This window comes from Canis aureus, chromosome 12 (genome assembly GCF_053574225.1).
Source record: "Canis aureus isolate CA01 chromosome 12, VMU_Caureus_v.1.0, whole genome shotgun sequence".
Lineage (NCBI taxonomy): Eukaryota > Metazoa > Chordata > Mammalia > Carnivora > Canidae > Canis > Canis aureus.
In genome coordinates, this window is record NC_135622.1 from 30,641,831 (window position 1) to 30,663,905 (window position 22,075).

The 22,075-nt window shown below is 37.6% G+C and overlaps 1 protein-coding gene across 12 annotated transcripts in view; it reads right to left on the reverse strand.

Annotated features, from left to right (window-relative positions):
• The window catches only part of MTA3 (metastasis associated 1 family member 3), a 313,378-nt gene that overhangs the window by 175,206 nt on the left and 116,097 nt on the right, over positions 1–22,075 (reverse strand). For all 12 annotated transcript variants that reach the window (XR_013349328.1, XR_013349329.1, XM_077843428.1 and 9 more), the window contains exons 5-6: positions 10,208–10,271; positions 5,613–5,730 (exon numbers count right to left, since the gene is read on the reverse strand). Coding sequence is in view for 10 of the 12 variants with exons in the window: in XM_077843428.1 (XP_077699554.1) it covers positions 5,613–5,730; positions 10,208–10,271 (182 nt within the window). In the remaining 2 variants the exon portion in view is untranslated. The remainder of the gene's footprint in view (positions 1–5,612; positions 5,731–10,207; positions 10,272–22,075) is intronic.

Below are 22,075 nucleotides of genomic sequence, written 5' to 3' on the forward strand. Positions count from 1 at the left end.
GTAATAATAAAGTTCATTTGGAAAAATAAGAGGAGGATTAGCCTCACCAGATATTACCACACACTACAAAGTTGCTATAATTTAAAAAGTAAATTACTAGAGCATTAACAAACAGACCAGTGAGACAGAATTAAAACCTCAGAAACAGACCTAAATAGACCCAAAGAAACAGAGTCAATCTTACGAAATGACCAATCACCTCCCAAAGTAACAGAAAATATGAATACAATTTCAATCAGAATTCTAATGAAATCTGGGAAGGAAGAATTTGACAAATTGATGAAAACTTAGTCAGAAAAAAAACCTCTGAGATGAGACACCTCCCCATCCTGCCACACACACAAACATACACACACACACACACACACACAGAAAATTTTAAAGAACAATGAGGGGAAACTTACCCTAACATAAAACATGTAATAAGAGATAAATAAACTCAAATCTACCACACAACAAAATACTGAATGTAATTTCATATAATAGTAATACAAACAGGGAGAACATGTTAAATTAGTAACCGTGTTTAACAGTGGGCAAGGAGGGATGATCTGAGGGACTACTATTTTTTGTTTTCAGTATAATTGCACTTTCTGCCACAAGTCCTATTATTTATAATAAAGTAATTTTAAAATCTAATAAATGGGAGGAAGCAAAGAGAATATAGTGGAGCCCCTTTGTTATGCTATGTTGCAAAGGGACTCGTCATATGCACTTCTAACTGTGTGACTTCTCTGGCGATACTGTGGGATGAGAGACAAGACCCTAAGAGTGGAATACTGAAACAGTAGCCTTCAGAATGTCATTCTCTCAATTCTAAGGTTCACTGGGTATCTCAAGAGATCCAGTAGGGCCTTTTTTCTTCCCTCACCACAACAACCTGGCTTTTCTTATTTTATTTAAGGTATATCGCGTAGGGTTTCATTAGGAGACAGAGTTCTATTACTTAAATAAAGTTTACAAATCACTCACCCAGAAGACTGCCAGGACTGCAGACATGTTAAAGATAATTATTAATACTTGTTAATGGGGCGCCTGGGTGGCTCAGTTGGTTAAGCATCTGCCTTCGGCTCAGGTCATGATCCCAGGGTCTTGGAATTGAGCCCCAGCGGTAGACTCTCTGCTCAGCAGAGGGCCTGCTTCTCCCTCTCCCTCTGCCACTCCCTGCTTGTGCTTTCTCAAATAAATAAATAAAATCTTAAAAAAAAAAACCTGTTAAAGAACTATGAAATATCTATTACATTAATGAATTTTCTAAATGCAAAGTATGCTTTGTCAAGTAACTGGTATAATTCTCCAAATGGCACAAGCTGTTAAGAATCATTCCTCCTGGGATGCCTGGATGGCTCAGTGGTTGAGTGGTTGAGCGTTTGCCTTCAGCTCCTGGCTTCATCCTGGAGTCCCCGGATAGAGTCCCACACTGGGCTCCCCATGGGGAGGCTACTTCTCCTTCTGCCTATGTCTCTGCCCCTCTCCCTCTATGGGTCTCTCATGAATAAATAAAATTCTTTATATATATATTCTTTATATATATATAAATATATAAATAATAAATATATAAAGAATAAATAAAAATATATAAATATATAAAGAATAAATAAAAATCTTTATATATATATTTTATATATATATAAAAAGAATCATTCCTCTTACCCAAAAGAACTTCAAGTCCATTTTTAGAAAAACTGTAGAATAAATTATTGCATTCTATGTATCATTTTGTTTCCTAAAGTCATTTTTAAAAATTCTAACCTGGGTAGATATGATTGCCAAATTACATAACTTTAACAAGCTTTTATGCCTTTCATGGGTAAATACATATTTAAATAGTCTTTCAGATAAATGGGATTTTTTTTTTTAATTTAAGATTTTATTTATTTATTCATGAGAGACATAGAGAGAGAGAGAGGCACAGACACAGGCGAAGGGAGAAGCACGCTCCATTCCATGCAGGGAGTCTGACGCAGGACTCGATCCTGGGTATCCAGAACCACACATGCAGGCCGAAGGTGGTGCTAAACCACTGAGCCAACCCGGGCTGCCCATATAAATGGGATCTTACTAGATTCTATGATCTGATTCTTCTGACCACTGTTAATTGAAACATCCCAATTTCATTACTTGGTTCAGCATGTATCCTTCCATGAGCAACATACAAAAAAAATCTCCAGGCTTTTTATACACCAAGGCTTACGCTCAATGCTCAAAGGAGAACCATGCAATCAAGAGCTCAGGTGCTGATTTTTAAATTTCTGAAGTCAAATAATAAAAAATAGCATAAAAGATAACACTAATGACCAATCTGCACGGTTCAAGGATGAGAGGGACGAGAGAGTTCACAGAGGAGTGACAAAGGCTGCTTAAGGGATGCAGGACTTGGGCTGGGTGCCTATGGCACACATGGGTACAAGGGACCTCCCTGGCTTTTGGCCTATGCACAGACAGACTTGCTGAACTATCTCACTAGGAACATATATCCCAGTTCCAAACTCACAGAACTGCATGCTACAAAGGGTGGGATATACTACATATAAATTATACATTAATTAAAACAAGGAAAAAAAACCCCATCTGTAAAGGACCACCTGGAAGACAATTTGGTATTTTGTATAAAATCCCAAATACACATGCCCTATGACTCAGCAATTCTCCTTTATTTGCCAGTTATATCCAGAGTACAAAATTACCCATTATTCATATTCATGTTTGTAAAATTTAAAAATCAAGTATTTTAAAAATAAAATAACAAACATTTAGTGGATTCCTAGGTATAGTGATAGAAGTCTAACATCAAACATTAAGAACTAAAATCATAAAAATTACTTCTGGAAGATAAGATGATTTGTACAGATAAGAATGCCAATAAATGTAATTTCTCAACCTGTAATAAACTAATCCACTACTTCCAGTCTATTCAAAATCATTTCCAAACACAGGGAGCACAGACACAGTGTTCTTTTCTTCAAGCTAAATCTTTTTTTTTTCTTCAAGCTAAATCTTTATTGACTGCCCTTTCCTGGTATTCAAATTCATGAAAACAAAGGTGTCTATAGCCTGGCATTATTCACAGCCACCAATGACACCAACGTATACTACAGTTCACAAACTCATCTATCTTCAGTATCTGTTGATTTAAATTTTCTGTGTACATTTTCTTAGAAGTATGGCAAGGTAAAGAGAGAGAAAAACCTATGGAGGAACTCATATATTTTGTTTGTTTGTTTATTTTAATAATCTCTACACCCAACATGGGGCTTAAACTCCTAACTCTTGAGATCAAGAGTTACATGCTCCTCTGACTGAGCCAGCCAGGTGCCCCTGGAAGAATTAATATGTTTTAATAATCAGAGGGCAAAAGCAAAAGTGGAGCCCTTTCTGTGACTAATGCAAATCATAAAGGCCTTAAAGGAAAAGACTAATAAATTCTAAATTTCCGTATGACAAAAAAATAAATAAAACATATTTAAATTTAAAATCGCTATTAAAACATTTTTTAATCGAAGGGGCTCGGGGGTGGCTCAGTCAATTAAGCATCTGCCTTTGGCTCAAGTCACAATTCCAGGATTCTTGGACTAAACCCTGCTTTGGGCTCCCTGCTCAGGGGAGAGCCTGCTTCTCCCTCTCCCTCTGCTGCTCCCTCTGCTTGTGTGCCTGCTTACTCTCTCTCTCTCTCTATCAAATAAATAAAATCTTTAAAAAATTTTTTTTAAGAAAATAATTTTGTGTTGGGGAGGTATTTGCATACTTAGAGACAAAGGGTAAATACTTCTGTGTTTACCTCTAATAGTCAAAGAATTCTTGCCAATATATAGAAAGATATATAACCATGTAGAAAAAGCACAAGAAATTTAAAGAAAGAGCTTTAAAGATAACTGAGCAAACATAATCTCAAGTTCAAAACAAAACGAGGGGACCTCTGGGTGGCTCAGCGGTTTAGCACCTGCCTTCGGCCCAGGGCATGTGTGGTTTCTCTTCAACCTGGAGTCCTGGGATCGAGTCCCACATCGGGCTCCCTGCATGGAGCCTGCTTCTCCTTCTGTCTGTGTCTCTGCCTCTCTCTCTCTCTCTGTGTGTGTCTCTCATGAATAAATAAATAAAATCTTAAAAAAAAAAAAAAAGAAAGAAACCAAAAACCACTAAGACAATGAGATATCAAAATGTAGATAAAAAATGGAAAGTGAAAAAGATCCCTCATATTCAGTGTTGGTGAAAACACCTGGTTCTTTCATACATACAGTAACACAGCCTTTTTGAAGAGCAAAGGAGCATTTTCAATGTGTAAAATGTATATATCATTTCACTTCCAAAAAATTATGCTTGAAAAAATATTTATGCAGCACAAACATATGTATAACTTTTCAAGCAGTATCAATTTGTAGCATTGAAAAATGTAAACGCCTAAAAATCTATCAATAGGGGCCTAGAAGAATTAATTATATAGTATATCTGCACAAATGTTTAAGAACTGCACAGTCACTGAAAAGAATAAAAATCTCCCTAGTCATGTGCTAAGATGGTAAATAAAGATACACCGTTAACTGAGAAGAGCAGGTGCAGAAGAACATGTGCAATATGGCGTATGTGGACTGTTCCGGGTGGAGGATAAACCAGTGTGAAGGAAATCAACACGCCCAAAACAACTACAGTAATTAAATATGGGTTTGGAATGAAGGAAAGGGGATGGTATTGGTTTCCTACATCATACATTGCTATGCATTATTTTTTTTTGTTAATGTTTTACTTTTTAAAACCAGAAAATAAAGGTTTTGGGTGTACAGTTATAACAGGAGAAAGAAAAATTACATCCTGCTAAGAAACTGTTTTAAAATAAGAAGTGCTGAATCTCTTCAGTACATAGACTACCCAGATTAGCCCAAATCACTAGATTCTAGGCCATCTCAGATAGATGACTTAGAGGTATTCAGGACCTCAAGGCATTGTATGTGCCACATTTAAGACACAAGTTCAACAATACAATCATTCTTAAAGTTGCATTTAAAAGGAAAACAAGGGGCACCAAGGTGGCTCAGCCAGTTAAGTATCTGACTCTTGATCTCAGGGTTGTGAGTTCAAGGCCCATATTGGGCTAGACACTGGGCATGAAGCCTACCTAAAACTAAATTAAAGGAAAACATAGCCAGAAAACTCATAAAAATGTAAAATAAAAAATAACACCTCAAATTATTTTCTCTTGCTATTTATTGTATTTCCTTTTACTTTTTAAAAGATTTTATCTATTCATTTATTTGAGAGAGAAAGCATTAGAGAGCACAAGCAGGCGTTGCGCCAGGCAGAGGGAAAGGGAGAAGCAGACTCCCCACTGAGCAGGGAGCCCGATGTGGGGACCATGACCTGAGCCAAAGGCAGATGCCTAACTGACTGAGCCACCCAGGACACCAGGACCATGGACACCAGGACCATGACCTGAGCCAAAGGCAGATGCCTAACTGACTGAGCCACCCAGGTGCTACTATTTGTTGTATTTCTATAAGTAGAAGAACTTAGAACTTTTAAACTTCAGCCTAATAGTTGTTTCTCCCATATGAGGAAAAGAATATTTGAGTTTCAAGACATTTGTTTTCATAGGACTTGAAACCCAAAGGGAAACATACCTTCTAAGAGCATCTCTGGAATGTCTGCTTGATATCTAGGCCCCACTCTGATTTCACCTTTGTCAGCTAACAGTGTTTTCACTGAAGGGTCATAGACCAGTGAGTAGAAAAAGGTGTCCTGAAAAAAAAAATGACAGAAAATATTTAGGTAAACTTAATTCCTTCCACTTTTTATAAAGCAGTAAAGCCAGTGTCATGATAATGAAACTATAAAACTTCAGACACTATGTAAGATTTCATCATGGTAAAGAAATTCACAGATCTTAAAGAAGACAATGAGGTTACTGTCATCATGCTAAAGAGCATAAAATTAAATCAAGAAAAATAAATAGCTTACAATAAAGGTAGATTATAATGTTTTGTTGGTTTTAGTCTAAAAGAAAACATTTAACTACTCTAAAACAAGATTCTGAAAAGCTAGCAAAACTAAGCTATAAGTCAAAGGTAAGACATCTGGAATCAAGCAATCATTTCAATCTCTAAAGCCCATACCAAACAATGAAGACACCAGGCATCCTTACTTTTGGAGTATCCATCCACATTTTATCAAAATGTGAAAATACATAAACATCTCACATTAAATAAAGTTTAGAAGAGTTGAGCTCACATGCAGTTTACTAATTAAAATGTCACATTGTATTGCTTAAACATCTATTCTAATTCTGCAGTTCTCCTTTAACTCCTGAAGCACTCATATTTATATATAAATATGTATATAAATATAACTATACCTACCAACCACTACCAGCATACCCACTAACTTGCAAAGGCCCTTGAAAATGAAAAAAGGACCTCCAGGCTCTGGGTCTGCCTTGGGCTCACATCAAGATCCCAGGGTCCTGGGACTGAGCCCCCTATAGGGCTTACTGCTTGGCAGGGGGGCTGCTTCTCCCTCCCTCTCTGCTGCTCCCCATTTGTGCTCTCTTGCTCTCCATCAAATAAATAAATGAATTCTTTAAAAAATAAAAATAAGAGATGCCTGGGTGGCTCAGTGGTTGAGCATCTGCCTTTGGCTCAGGTCATGAGCCAAAAAAATAAAAATAAAAATAAATGCAAAAAGGCCCTCACTGAGCCTAAAGGATAAAATGACCAGGCCACTAGGCCTTTGCTGAATTCTGCAAAACCACTAGATGTCTTATAAAGTCTTATCCCGGCTTCCTGCCATGACTCTGATGGTCATCTACTGAACAACTCTCTACATTATACCTTAGAGCGGCCCGTTCCTACCATTAGTATTTTACCAAGACCCTGGTGAGCAAGTTGCAGATAAGAGATAATCTGCCAGATTGTACAGCTTTCTCCTTTCAGGATCTTACAGACTGTGATAAAGGGAAAGGAGAGAACGGGACAAGCTGACACCATCAATTCAGAAATTCTGCACTGTGTTTTATTTTATTTTTTAAAGGGTCTTATTTATTTATTCATGAGAGACAGAGAGAGAGAGAGAGAGAGAGAGAGAGAGAGAGAGAGAGAGAGAGAGAGAGGCAGAGACACAGGCAGAGAGAGAAGCAGGCTCCATACAGGGAACCTGATGTGGGACCCGATCCCAGGACTTCAGGATCACACTGTGGGCCCAAGGCAGGCACTCAACCGCTGAGCCACCCAGGCATCCCAGAAATTTTGCACTGTGTTTTAATCACGGGTTACTGTCAGAAGAAAAGCTTAAACAAGAGGACACAACAGTGTGACAATTTATGCATGTAAAAAAAATGCTACCTAGGGAAAAGAAAAAGAAAAAATCTGCAGAATATATAAATCAACCTGCTTAAGTTGATGGAAGTGATGAAAATGTAATCAGAATCATGTGTTTCTGAAGACAGGAGCAACAAAGAATGTTAGTAGGTAACTAAAGCTACCACCACTGGTACATTATTGGCTTTAAAAGAGGACATACTTCTAAAAAAAAAAAAAAAAGAGGACATACTTCTGGTCACTTTGGTTCTGTAAAATATGTTAGCATAGTATTTTATAAAAATAGGATTTTGCCATACTTGACAGTAAAATGAGATGAAATTATTATTTAGGATCACATAGGTTGCTTAAGACTCCTTAAATCTGGTGTACCTGAGTGGCTCAGTAGGTTAAGCGTTTGACTCTTGATTTCAGCTCAGGTCATGATCTCAGGGCTGTGAGACTGAGTCCCACACCAGGTTCTATGTTGAGTACGGAGCCTGTTTAAGATTCCCTGTCTCTCTCTCTCTCTCTCTCTCTCTCCCTCTGCCCTTCCCCTGCTTACACTAGCTCCCATGCATGGTATCTCTTAAAAAAAAAAAAGACTCCTTAAATAAATATGTGCTGCCTAGTATGGGAAATTATTTAAAATGTAAATATAATGTAATAATGTAATGTAATTTTTTAAGAAGTAAAAAATCATGATTAGAAAGTTGTCCTTTGGGACGCCTGGGTGGCTTGGTGGCCTTTGGCCCTGGGCATGATCCCAGAGTCCTGGGATCGAGTCCCACGTTGGGCTCCCTGCATGATGCCTGCTTCTCCCTCTGCCTATGTCTCTGCCTCTCTCTCTCTCTGTGTCTCTCATGAATAAATAAATAAAATCTTTAAAAAAAAAAGTTGTCCTTTGGGTTGCCATCTTCAAATATGCCAATCTCAGTATTTATAAACTACATTTTCTCAAGGATGGTCTTATAACAGATAAAGCAGTAAAAGGTTAAAAAAAGTGCTTTTCAAATTGACAACAGAATATAATGTAAGCAGTAAATGTAAAGTATAATATAACTTTACTAAACTGCTTCCTCTGGTTTAAAAAAAAAAAAAAAAAAAACAGGTTTCTTCAAATACAGTGCCAGAGGTCAGTTCCTCTCTTAAATATTGATATAGGACCACGTGCTTAAAATTCAAGGAGACAGGAAAAACTCCTAAAGATCTGTGCAAATTTTCATCTCCTACAATTCTTAGCACATAGAAATTGCCAACAACAAATCAGAAAGCAAAAATACCACTTTTAAAAAAATCACACTGTTGGGGTGGCCTGGCTAGCTCAATTGGTGGTGCATGCATGCAACTCTTGATCCTAGGGTTGTAGGTTGGAGCCCCACATCAGGTTTAGAAATTACTTAAAACTAAAAAAAAAATTTTATATGAAAAACAAAAAAATTTATAAATTGCACTTCTTAACAGCCAAATACACCAGTAAAATACACTGAAACATACTCAATGTTTCCTCCTTTTATTTCTGCTTCTGTGAATTAATACTAATTTCTGAGCTAATTTCTGAACTAATACTAATACTAATTATCTTTATCCATCATTATCTATATGTTGACTGACAAACACTACTATGTACTTTTCTAAATTTCACGTGTAAGTTATAAAGACTATCAATCTTTTTTCTGCCTTAAATATTTACTTCCACTTAGTTTTCTCTATTAGATTTTCTTTTTTTTTTTTTTTTTAAAGATTTTATTTATTTATTAGAGACAGAGAGAGAGAGAGAGGCAGAGACACAGGCAGAGGGAGAAGCAGGCTCCATGCAGGGACCCCGATGTGGGACTCGATCCCGGGTCTTCAGGATTCTGCCCTGGGCCAAAGGCAGTGCTAAACCGCTGAGCCACACCGGGCTGCCCCTCTATTAGATTTTCTAATGTATGGGGTACCTGGGTGGCTCAGTGGTTGAGTGTGTACCTTCAGCTCAGGTCATGATCCCAGGGTCCCAGGATCAAGTCCCACATTGGGCTGCCTGCAGGGAGCCTGCTTCTCCCTCTGCCTCTCTCTCTGTATCTCTCATGAATAAATAAAATTTTTAACAAAAAGAAAAAAAATTTCTAATGTACAACAGTCCCACTTATCTGCATCAATCTTTTGTAGTTACGATTTCTTCATTTAAGATGAGACAATACTTTCAAGTATAATAAAAGTTTTTTCAAAGAAAATATATCCATTTAATTCTTTAAAACACACACACACATATAAAATACATATACACATACATAAACACGCACATACATACAGAAAATAAAGATTTGGAAAAACAAAAATACCATGAAACTATAAAGGTTAAATACTAAAACATCAACAGTAAAATTTCCCATTGTGGAATATTCTGTATAGAGGCATTTCCTCCCGGCAATGAAGCATATGCTCTCATTCAACTTGTTAAAAAATGTTTAAAATGTTTCTTGTTGAAGTTTACAGAAACACTTTAGTTGACAAAGTTTATTGGGATTTTAGGAAAGAAAGCAGACCACCAGTTAAAAATCTCATCTGGAAAAAGTCTAAAAGAAAAACTGTTTATTTGAAAAACAACAAAAACAAAAAAACAGGCAGGAGGACCAAATACAGGAAAGTCACTTATTTCATAAAGCCAAAAATATTTCTTCCACTACCAACTAAATCATCATACTGTAAAAAACCTTTCATTACCAACTGAAAGAAAACAGACACAGAAATTTTTGCCAACTCTTATCTCAGTTAACCAGAAAAATTAAATTTCCTAAATGTATTCTGGTCATTATGCTTTTATATAATGCTGCTCTCTCTCTAATAATTTGGTGCAAGAAGGCATAAATTAAAAGGTATGGGCTTCATGTGAAATCAAGGGAAGAAAAAAACCCCACAAAACAAGTGTAATAGTGAATTACCTCTTTATCAAGATATGACAATACTGACTCTGTCTCATTCAGAAGGGCAACACTGCATTTTCCCCTGTTGGAAAAGGAAAAAAGTGAATAAATGTAAGAAAGGTCACATCACCTTCACAGTGATGACATATACAACATTAGGAATATGCAGGATGTAAGGCTGGTATTAAAAAAGTAGATAGCAGTTAGGAATATACATTTATGTATATACTTAGACTTGCTTTATAACCCTAATGTTACATAACCTAAAAAAACAGTACTGTCTTTGTAGACATTTACTGTATGGCTAACCTGTAGAAAGAACTGTGTTAGGCAGTAAATCTTTATAACATTAAACACTTGACAGGTATCCCCTAATTATTACAGAAAAAAGAAAATAAAACCTTCAGATTAGAAGTGAGTTTCTGAATCTATAAAGAGTTAATATTAGGTGATTTTATACAAGGAGACTTTAGACAGACTTCACCATGCAAACTGATACCTAAAATAATCTTTGGATTTTTTTTTTTAAGTAGCCACTGCATATGAGAACCTAAAAATAATACACATTCATATCAAGATTAACTAACTTACCTTTATTGACATTGCTCTAAAGCCTAGTTAAAATTTAAATACACTGCTATAAAGTAAAGGGCAAAATAAAGACCCACAAATTTACAGACCCTGAAGTCTGATGGCATTTACCTTTGATCACAACCCAGGGTATGAGTTTGAAAATGAATGAAATGTCTATTTAAAAATGAATGTCTATTTAAAAAAAAAAAAAAAACTTGTCTAGACTTGAGAAAAACTAAGGTTATCAAGGTAGAGGCATTTGTTACAAACACTTTTAGAATTATTATCCTCCATAGCTTGAAAAATTCTGTAGAGCTACAAATTTGACAGGAGAATTTTGATAGACAATTCAAGTTATAGATAATTGGTCAGGACTCACAAAATATTTTTAAAATGTCACAATGTCATTAGATTTTGTAAACAAAAGTCACTGCTTGCTCCCCACAAAATGACAAGGAAAAACAAATACATCATATATGCATGGTATGGGAAGCTACAAGAACAAGCTGTTGGAACATCAAAGTGGAAAATAATAATTCAAAGAAAAACATTACCCAAAGCAAAATAAAATGTAAAATGCTAACACACAGGTAAAAAAATCACAATTTATCAAACATTTTGCAAATGTATATTCCTTAAATTTAAAATAATTTTCCCTTAAAAAAATAAAATAATTTTCCCTTCATAAAAACATAATCATCTATAGTTATTATCACTTCAAAAGACTTCTGAGAGCATGTGTTTTTCCATATTATCCTGTCAAATCTGTTATTTGGTTAGTGAGAGTTATATAGGTTTTTGGTTTTTCTAATTTAATTCATGGGTATCACTGAAACAGAAAAATTAACATTATTACTCCAGAGCATATAACAACATTCACAGTCAATAATTACCTGACCGGCTCTTAGAAGGACAGAATTACGAATGGGGGGATATTGCTCGGCTGAGGTTTGCACATCTACAGCTGCCACAGGAGACCTTCTGTGACGTGTGTAGTATGTGTGCTCCTCACACATGCAGCATGCTTAAGTACCAAATGGGGTTTCCAAAAATAGGTTTCATTTACTTTTTTTTTACCTAATAGCTGACAAAGCAGTATTTCTAACATTTAATACTTAATCACCTAGAAGAAATAAAATCTTGCATCTTAAAGTTCTCTAAAGTTGGGTGATTTTTTTAATGGAGAGGAACAAAAGCTGAATGTTATTTTCATAGACACCACTTTCTTTAAGAGCCATTTGGATGTTAAGCGTTAACAAACACTGAAAATATAAACAATACACCATTAGTCTCTTCCATACTGTCTGAAATGACAAGAAGATTTAAATGGAATCATCAAATCATTATTTTCATAATTACATTAGGAGTTAAGGAAATGTTGGTTATACACTATTTTAGAGATATGACATAATTACAAAATCAAGAGGATACTCAGCCAATCTAAAATATAAATAATTTAAGGGAATGTAGGTTTTATGCAAAATTGAAAATAGGTGATTTTCATTTTTAAATTTTCTTTATGAAGCTATGTATTTTCTCCCAAATTAAAAATGAAAATGTGATACTTAAAATATTCAAGTACATATACTAACAGCTAACAAAGCAGGAGATTGAGTCAGAATTATTTTATGAAATAAATATGAGGGATCCCTGGGTGGCGCAGCGGTTTGGCGCCTGCCTTTGGCCCAGGGCGCCATCCTGGAGACGCAGGATCGAATCCCACATCAGGCTCCCGGTGCATGGAGCCTGCTTCTCCCTCTGCCTATGTCTCTGCCTCTCTCTCTTTCTCTCTCTGTGACTATCATAAATAAATAAAAATTAAAAAAAAAAAAAAAGAAATAAATATGAATATGTAATTAACACATGTACTACCATGCCAAGAGTTGTTGATAAAAGTAGTTTAAAAAGAGACAAAGTGGGGGATTCCAGGGTGGCTCGGCGGTTTAGCACCTGCTTTTGGCCCAGGGCGCGATCCTGGAGTTCCAGGATCGAGTCCCACGTCGGGCTCCTGGCATGGAGCCTGCTTCTCCCTCCTCCTGTGTCTCTGCCTCTCTCTCTCTCTCTCTCTCTCTCTCTCTCTCTCCCCTCTATGTCTATCATAAACAAAATAAAAATCAATCTTAAAAAAAAAAAAAAGATTTAAAAAGAGACAAAGTGCTGGCTTCCTTTATGCTGAACAAATTTTGGCTCAAACAAACAAAAAAAAAAAGATAAATTTTAAGCTAATCCCAAACTAAAGGAACCATTATCAAATTGTAATATAGAAAACCCAATTGATTGATGATGAATCTCAAGCAATGATTCTAATTGTTCTCTTCCACCACACTTTAATCCTTAAGCAATAAAGATACTCAAACATCATGACATAAGCATAAAATATATCAAAGACCTTAACACAAGAAAGCTCACTCCAGGCCTATATAATTATTCATACTGCTTTTCTTATAAGGAACTATACAACAACACAGAATTTCCATAGAGATAACATACTTTCCCAGAGATCACTGAAAAAGGTTTTAAAAACATACTCTACTTCCGAGACTGCACACGGTGCTGGGTCAGAGACATGTAAATAGATAATTACAACACAACACAATCCCATGGGGCAGCCCCCGTGGCGCAGCGGTTTAGCGCTGCCTGCAGCCCAGGGCGTGATCTGGAGACCCTGGATAGAGTCCCACGTCAGGCTCTCTGCATGGAGCCTGCTTCTCCCTCTGCCTGTGTCTCTGCCTCTCTCTCTCTCTCTCTCTCTCTCTCTCTCTCTCTGCATCTCTATGAATAAATAAATAAAATCTTTAAAAAAAAAAAAAAAACACAATCCCATGTTGAATGGTAGGTGCTGATTTCCCAGGTCTCTGAATACTCTCGGTTTCATACCACTGCAGCCTGGAGAATGGTGCAGCGCCACTGGGGTCCCCGCTTAGGAAAATGCAAATTTCTTAGTGCCACACCAGACTCACTGAGGACAAATATCCTTGGGGGAGGGGGGTCAAGAAATCCACGTGGTTGATAAGTATCACCAGGGGAGCCTTAGTCACGCTTACTGAATCTCAGGGTGGGATCAAGAAATCTCCATGAAAATCAGCATCACCAGGTAATGGTTAAGAGTGAACTTGAAAACCACAGGTACTTGGGATGCCTGGGTGGCTCAGTGGTTGAGCATCTGCCTTTGGCCCAGGTTATGATTCTGGGATCCCGGATAGAGTCCCACATTGGGCTCCTTGCAGGGAGCCTGCTTCTCCCTCTACCTATGTCTCTGCCTCTCTCTGTGTGTCTCTCATGAGTAAATAAATAAAATTAAAAAAAAAAAAAAAAAAAGAAAGAAAACCACAGGTACAGATGCAGGGTCTGATTGAACTTTCCTTGCTCAATAAAAGATAACCATTAAAAAAAAAAAAAAAGGCATTGTGGGGGGTGCCTGGGTGGCTCAGTCAGTCAAGCATCTGACTCTGGTTTGGCTCAGGCCATTATCTCAGGGTCATGAGATTTAGCCCTGTGAGGAGATCTGTGCTCAGCAGGGAGTCTCCTTGAGCTTCTCTCTCTCCCTCTCCCTCTGCCCCTCCCATGCACACCCATGCACATGCTCATTCTCTCTCTCAAATAAATAATATTAATCTTTTTTAAAAACAGGCATTTTTCTCAATGGCCTTATGAGTCTCACAGTTGCTCTAGATTCTGAACATTTTCTCATATAAAAAAACAATGCTAGGGGGCAGCCCGGGTGGCTCAGCGGTTTGGCGCTGCCTTCGGCCCGGGGCGTGATCTTGGAGACTGGGGATCGAGTCCCACGTCCGGCTCCTTGCATCGGGCTCTCTGCGTGGAGCCTGCTTCTCCCTCTGCCTGTGTCTCTCTGTGTCTCTCATGAATAAATAAATAAAATCTTTAAACAAAACAAAACAATGCTAGGTTCTGTGATTGGAAATTCTGCAGTTTTATCAAGCATTTAATCCACTGAATACAATGGACAACCGAATAAAAAATAATGAAGTTCAAAGACCCAAAATGCTTTCAGAAAATTACATTTCACATCATATTTTGCTAAAAGGACAAAAGGGAAGATTCAAAATTCTGAATGAAAATGATTTCCAAACCAGAATCATATGCCTAAACAAATCACTGGTATGTGGAGAAAAGATTTTCAAGATAAGCATGGACTAAGAATTTTTTTCTATCTTAGAAGATAGAAATATCAAAAAGAAAGGCAAAACTATTAAATCCATGGAAAACAAAAGATTGCACAAGAAAGAATACATGAGGAATCTTTATATGTTCATAAAATACAATGATTATTATTAAGTTTAAAAAAAGTGACATATTGGGAACACAAGGGAAAGGAAACAGAAGAGAAAGAGGGATTTCTAAAACTGAAAAAGTAATAGTAGCAGTGTAAGAGTGGTATAAATACAGAAGCCACAGAAAAGTTGAAAATGTCTATGGGGGGGGAGGGGTAGACTGCCCTGGATATTATTACACAACTATCTACATATATTTGACTTTTGAAAAATAATACAATTTAGGGGTACCTGGGTGGCTCAGCGGTTAAGTGTCTGTCTTTGGCTCAGATCATGATACCAGGGTCCTGGGGTCGAGTTCCGCATCAGGCTTCTTATGGGAAGCCTACTTCTCCCTTTGTCTACATCTCTGCCTGCTTCTCTGGGGTTGCTCACAAATAAATAAATAAAATAAAATATTTTTTAAAACTCAATTTAAAGTAAAAAATAGATCCTAATTAAATAAAGTACATATACTTGTATAAATAATATATATATACACCAAGGAAGCAAAGATTATTTACCATGGATCTATATCAAGTTTTCTCAACCCTGGCATTACTAACAAAAGAAGCCAGGTATTTCTTCACTGTGGTAGGCTGTCCTGTGCACGTAGGGTATTTACCAGCATCCCTGGCCTCTCCCCACTGAACAATAGTAGCACTACCACACCTAGCTGAGACAACCAAAACTGTTCAGATTTTGCTCAATGACCCCCAGGAGACAAAACTGTCCCTGGTTGAGAATCACTGCTCTAAAATTGATGAGCCACAGTTGTTGTGTGGGGTTTTTTTCTTAAGATTTTATTTATCTGGGGCACCTGGGTGGCTCTGTGGTTGAGCATCTACCTTCGGCTCAGGTCGTGATCCCGGGGTCCTAGGATTGAGTCCTGCAGTGGGCTCCCCACAGGGTGCCTGCTTCTCCCTATGCCTATGTCTCTGCCTCTCTGTGTCTCTCATGAATAAATATATATTTTATATTTATATTATAATAAATAAATATTTATTTGAGAAAGAGAATGAGTGAGAGGGAGAAGGAAGCTGATGCAGACTCTGCACTGAGCACAGAATCTGATGCAGGGCCCAATCCCAAGACCATGAGATCATGACCTTAGCCGAAACCAAGAGTCAGACACTTAATTGACTAAGCCACCCAGGTACCCTGAACCACAGTGTTCTTTTTAAAAGATTTTATTTATTTATTTGACAGAGAGAGAGTGTGTGCGTACAAGCAGGGAGAGCAGCAGGCAGAGAGAGGGAGAAGCAGGCTCCCCACTGAGCAGGGAGCCCAATGCAGGACTCAATCCTAGGACCCTGGGATCATGACCTGAGCCAAAGGCAGATGCTTAACGGACTGAGCCACCCAAGCACCCCGAACCACAGTTTTCTTAAGTATAGCTTAAGAAGCAAATACTTAAGGACTGTCTACATAAGAGGAAGAGTATGATTGTATGGATCTTTAGACTATAAAAAGGACCAAAAAAAAAAAGAAATCTGGAATCCTTTAAACATTTTTATTCAAAGACATATTTTCTGCTTTAACAGATGTTAAGAAATAAAAATTAAAGAAGGCCCAAAACAAACAAAACAAAGCCTGGAACAGCTGTTTGAGTAGGTAAAGTAAAGGAATAAAAAGCTAAGAGAAGTCTGGGTTTAATGTAACAGATCAATGGATTCTGCAAAGAAAAATGACAAATACTGTTTTGGAAAGCTCATTCTGTCTGTGGCATGTGAGAAAACCAAAGCAACAAAACTTTAATCCAAGATTCTGCAGATTTGATAACAAATACAAAACAAATTATAAAAGAGGAATTCAAGGGGGAAAAATCCCTCTCTTGGTGCCTTTTTTTCCCTTTGTATAGCTAGGAGAAAGTGGATGTCCAAAAAGCCACAGGTATTAGGAAAATCCTCTTCCCTAGCACAGTATGACAAATTGTTCTGAGTACTAGAAAAATCTTACAGGCATTTTCACAACCATGTGAAATACCAGAGCTTGAGACAACATGTAGAATATACTTTAATCCAAAAAAAAAAGAATATACTTTAATCCAGCTCAGTGTTTTTCTTATCTTATGTCCAAGATACTTCATTTAAAAAGCACAATGTAGCGAGTAAGATGGAGTCACTTATGTCAAGCAGTAACTCGTGTCAAGCAATGATGTAAGCAGCCAAGGGCTTTACAGCTAAGACGAGTATCACCAAAACCAGCATGGGCTGATGGCATCCAAAATTGATAACCGGCAAAGCCAAGAGAGCCTAGAAGAACTGAAAGCTGATAATCAGTAGAATTAGAAGAGGCCTACAAAGACCCAAGACTGACTACACTCCTTAAAAAAGCAAAGACTTGCAGCAAACTGTCACTCTCCAGATGCTGACCCTTCCATGTCTGACCGCATTAAAAAGGCAACTGCCCCCAGAAAACTCTGCCTAACTGATCTCTGACCACAACAGAGATCATCCACTGGTTGAATATAATAAATAGTAAGTGCCAAGAGCTGACCTGGATGGGAGTAAGGCCTCATCTCAACAGCGTGCTCACAGACAACTTTGCATTTGGTTCATTAACTTTTTGCCCCTTATTGTATCTTGTTTGCTGTGTGACTTTGTATTGTGCTTTGCTTTCTGTACCTGCTATGAAGGCAAATTGAATGTAGTGAAATGTCATTGTGTCTGAAATCTCGAACCTGCTTTTCAATTATGTCAACCTTGCTTTGACTGAATAAAACTTACACTGTGGAAAGACTCAACTCATATAGGTACCTTTATAGCATGTTCATGATGTACAATATAATAGTGTTGTAATTTATTCCACAATTAACTACAGACACATACACACCTCATTGCTTCTATGTGCATGAAGTGTTTCTGAAAGCATACCTAAGATTCTAGTTCTGTGAAAAATACTATTGGTATTTTGATAGGGATTGCATTAAATCTTTAGGTTATCTTGGGCAGTACAGACTTTTAATATTTGTTCTTCCAACCAAATGTTTAGATTTTTCAAAAGAGGAGGACAGGGACACCTGGGTGGCTCAGCAGTTGAGTGTCTGCCTTCGGACCAGGGTGTGATCCTGGGATTGAGTCCCACATCAGGCTCCCTACATGGAGCCTGCTTCTCTCTCTTCCTGGGTCTCTGCCTCTCTCTTGCTGTGTCTCTCCTGAATAAATAAAATCTTAAAAAAAGAAAGAAAAAAGAGGAGGGCAGGACACCTGGTGGCTCAGTGGTTGAGCATCTGTCTTTGGCTCAGGGCATGATCCCAGGGGTCCAGAGATTGAGTCTCGCATTGGACTCTGCAGGGAGCCTGCTTCTCCCTTTGCCTGTGTCTCTTCCTCTTGTCTCTCATGAGTAAATAAATTAAATTTTTAAAGAAAAAAAAAAAGAGGAAGACGGCAGATCAGTTTTCTGGGATCTTGACAACAACAAAAAATCTGTTCTGTTATCTAATGCTTTTGGATACCAGGTTACTTCAAACCATATATGGATATACTATCCCCAACCATACCAATTCATAAACTCACTATGGCAGTCTAGTCCCATCTCTCATCTATTAAGTATATATAGCTTTGCAGTCTCTGGAACATTTTTGTTTAAAAAAAAAAAAAAACACTCTGCTTATAGATAGATATCTTCTGTTCATTAGTTTCTATTTTTGGGCTTTTCTTTATTTATTTATGAGAGACAAAGAGAGAGAGGCAGAGACACAGGCAGAGGGAGAAGCAGGCTCCCCGCAGGGAGTCCAATACAGGACTTGATCCCAGGACCCCAGGATCATAACCTGAGCCAAAGGCAGATGCTCAACCACTGATCCACCCAGTTACCCCTCATTAGTTTCTGATATGCATGACCACCTAAAGAAAAATTTTACCTTCAAATATTATTTGCTCTAGGTTAAAACATGAATCAAAAAACTTTCAAATTCCAGATTTTGAAAATAGATGGAAATATTTTTCAGTGTTGACTAGGTTTATGAGTCACAATGCATTTCCCAGTTTAACAACTCCACTTGACAAAGAGACATAAAGGGACAAGTCCCAATACTGTACACTGTATTTATTTAGCCATCTGAGAAATTTACAGTGTTGTAATGTGGGGGAAGGGAATATTTTTAGAGTCTCCACAGAATAGTAATGAATTAAATGACAAGAAAAGCTCATATGCTTATCTCCTCTTTTCTGAGATGCCTTTTTTTAAAAAGATTTTATTTATTAATTCATGAGAGACACACAGAGAGAGGCAGAGACATAGGCAGAGGGAGAAGCAGGCTCCTCGTGGGGAGGCCAATGCAAGACTTGATTCCAGGACCCCAGGATCACAACCTAAGCCAAAGGCAGACACTCAACCCCTGAGCCACCCAGGCATCTCTCTGAGATGCCTTTAAAATGAAAATAAGGGATCCCTGGGTGGCGCAGCGGTTTGGCGCCTGCCTTTGGCCCAGGGCGCGATCCTGGAGACCCAGGATCGAATCCCACGTCGGGCTCCCAGTGCATGGAGCCTGCTTCTCCCTCTGCCTGTGTCTCTGCCTCTCTCTCTCTCTCTCTCTCTCTCTCTCACTCTGTGACTATCATGAATAAATAAATAAAATCTTTAAAAAAAATAAAAAAATAAAATGAAAATAAGAGCATTAAAAATAAAAGAACCTAAAATCACTAAGAATCCATCACCCATGATGGTTTCAAAGATTTCACAAAAATTCTGGAAGACAATGACATATAAAAGAGACTGAACAGTGTAAACCAAAGTTAAAGATAAGCATTTTCATTTAACAGGGAAACCAAAAAGCACTGAGCTGGATTAAAGTGTGTATATATATAAATATATATATTTAGGATTAGGAATAAGGCACAAATGCCCACCCTACACATTATTATTCAACATGACACTGGTGGTTTTAGCTAATACAACCAGTCAAGAAAAAACAATTACAAGACAAAGGCCAAAATACGTTTCAAAAGAGCTGATGCTAGGAAAAATGATACTGATTTACCTGGCAGAGCCCTAAAAAAAAGTTCTAGTTTTCTTTAAGTAAAGGTCCTAGTAAAACCAACTCCACATCCTAAAAGGATACTTACCAACAAATTCTGACCACATGAACAGAACTTCTGTCATTATTCCCTTGGTTTTAAAAACAAACAAGTATGAATCACCTAATACTTAAGGAAAGACCACAGCACAAAAGATAAGTACAAAAAATAAAAAATAAATTAAAAAAAGAATCTAAAGAAAAGAGGTGGTTTAAGCAACAAAAGAGAACTTTGAAGATACAAATTAGAATTTTTTTTAAGTTTTTTTTTTTTAATTTTTATTTATTTATGATAGTCACAGAGAGAGAGAGAGAGAGAGAGGCAGAGACACAGGCAGAGGGAGAAGCAGGCTCCATGCACCGGGAGCCCGACGTGGGATTCGATCCCGGGTCTCCAGGATCACGCCCTGGGCCAAAGGCAGGCGCTAAACCGCTGCGCCACGCAGGGATCCCCACAAATTAGAATTTTTAAAGAGATTTGTGCATATATCGCATTCATAAAACAAAAACATGCTGCACTGAGCAGTTGTCATATAACATATTGGTTTCAAAACTACAGCATAATGGTCCAACATTCTATACACTGTGCGATGCCTACCACAGTAAGTGTAAATGACACATTTTTTTAAAATTAAACAATACCATCAGGGGATCTCTGGGTGGCTAAGCGGTTTGGCCTCTGCCTTTGGCCCAGGGTGTGATCCTGGAGACCCGGGATCGAGTCCCACGTCGGGCACCCTGCATGGAGCCTGCTTCTCCCTCTGCCTGTGTCTCTGCCTCTGTGTGTGTGTGTGTCTCTCTCATGAATAAATAAATAAAATCTTTAAAAAAAAAAAAGAAAAAAAGAAAAAAAAAACAATACCATCAACACTTTTTAGAAAGATTTTTATTTATTTGAAAGAGATAGAGAGCATGGGCAGGGGGAGGAGCAGAGGTTGAGGGAGAAGCAGACTCCCCGCGGAGCAGGTAGCCCAATGCTGGGCTCGATCCCCGGACTCTGGGATCATCTGAATACAGATGCTTAATCTACTGAGCAACCCAGGTGCCCCCACCATCAACACTCTTGAACACTATACACAACAACTGTGCAATACGCATCATTTTCAGGAGTAAATAGAATATTTACAATTGGCCACTTGCTGGGCCAGAAAATGTGGCTCAACAAAATGTTTATTTATTTTTTTAAAGTATTCATGAGAGACACAGAGAGAGAGACACACAGACACAGGCAGAAGGAGAAGCAGGCTCCATGCAGGGAGCCTGACGTGGGACTCGATCCTGGATCTCCAGGATCAGGCCCTGGGCTGAAGGTGGCACTAAACTGCTGAGCCACCAGGGCTGTCCTCAACAAACCTTTAAAGACTAAAATTATACAAAGTGGACTCTAATTATAGTAAAATTAAGCCAGAAATCAACAACAGGAAGAACTGGAAAATCCCTACATCTCTGGATATTAACCAATAAACTTCAATAATTCATAAATCAAACACTTAAGAAAGAAAGGATGCACTGAAAAAGAGCATTCAGAAGACAAAAAAAAAAAAAAAAAAAAAAAGCACCTCTGAAATTCTAAAGCATACTTGGCAAAATTAAAATATCCAACATGCTAGCAGATAAAAGTCAAAGAGTTAGCTCAGAACCAAAACCAAAAAATATGAGAAAAAAACAGAAAACAAAGCCAACCCAGGAGAGCTAACATACAAGAAATATTAAGTACCTGAAAGAGGAAAAAAATTTTGAAAGAAATATTAGCAAAAGAACTCCCAGATATAAAAGACGGGATCTTCCAATAAAAATGGCCTACCAAATATCCTCATCATTGAGGCTTTACTGAAATTTCAGAAAACTGTATTTCTTATATTGGTAAGAGAATTCTAAGAAGATTTAAGAGAGGGGGGAAAATAGGTAATATGCAATGTATGGAATAATCTATGTGATATAAAACTACTATTCAATTACAATAGATATCTGAGAATAGGGTAATTCCTTCCATGTTTTGATGGAAAATCATTTTCAACCCCA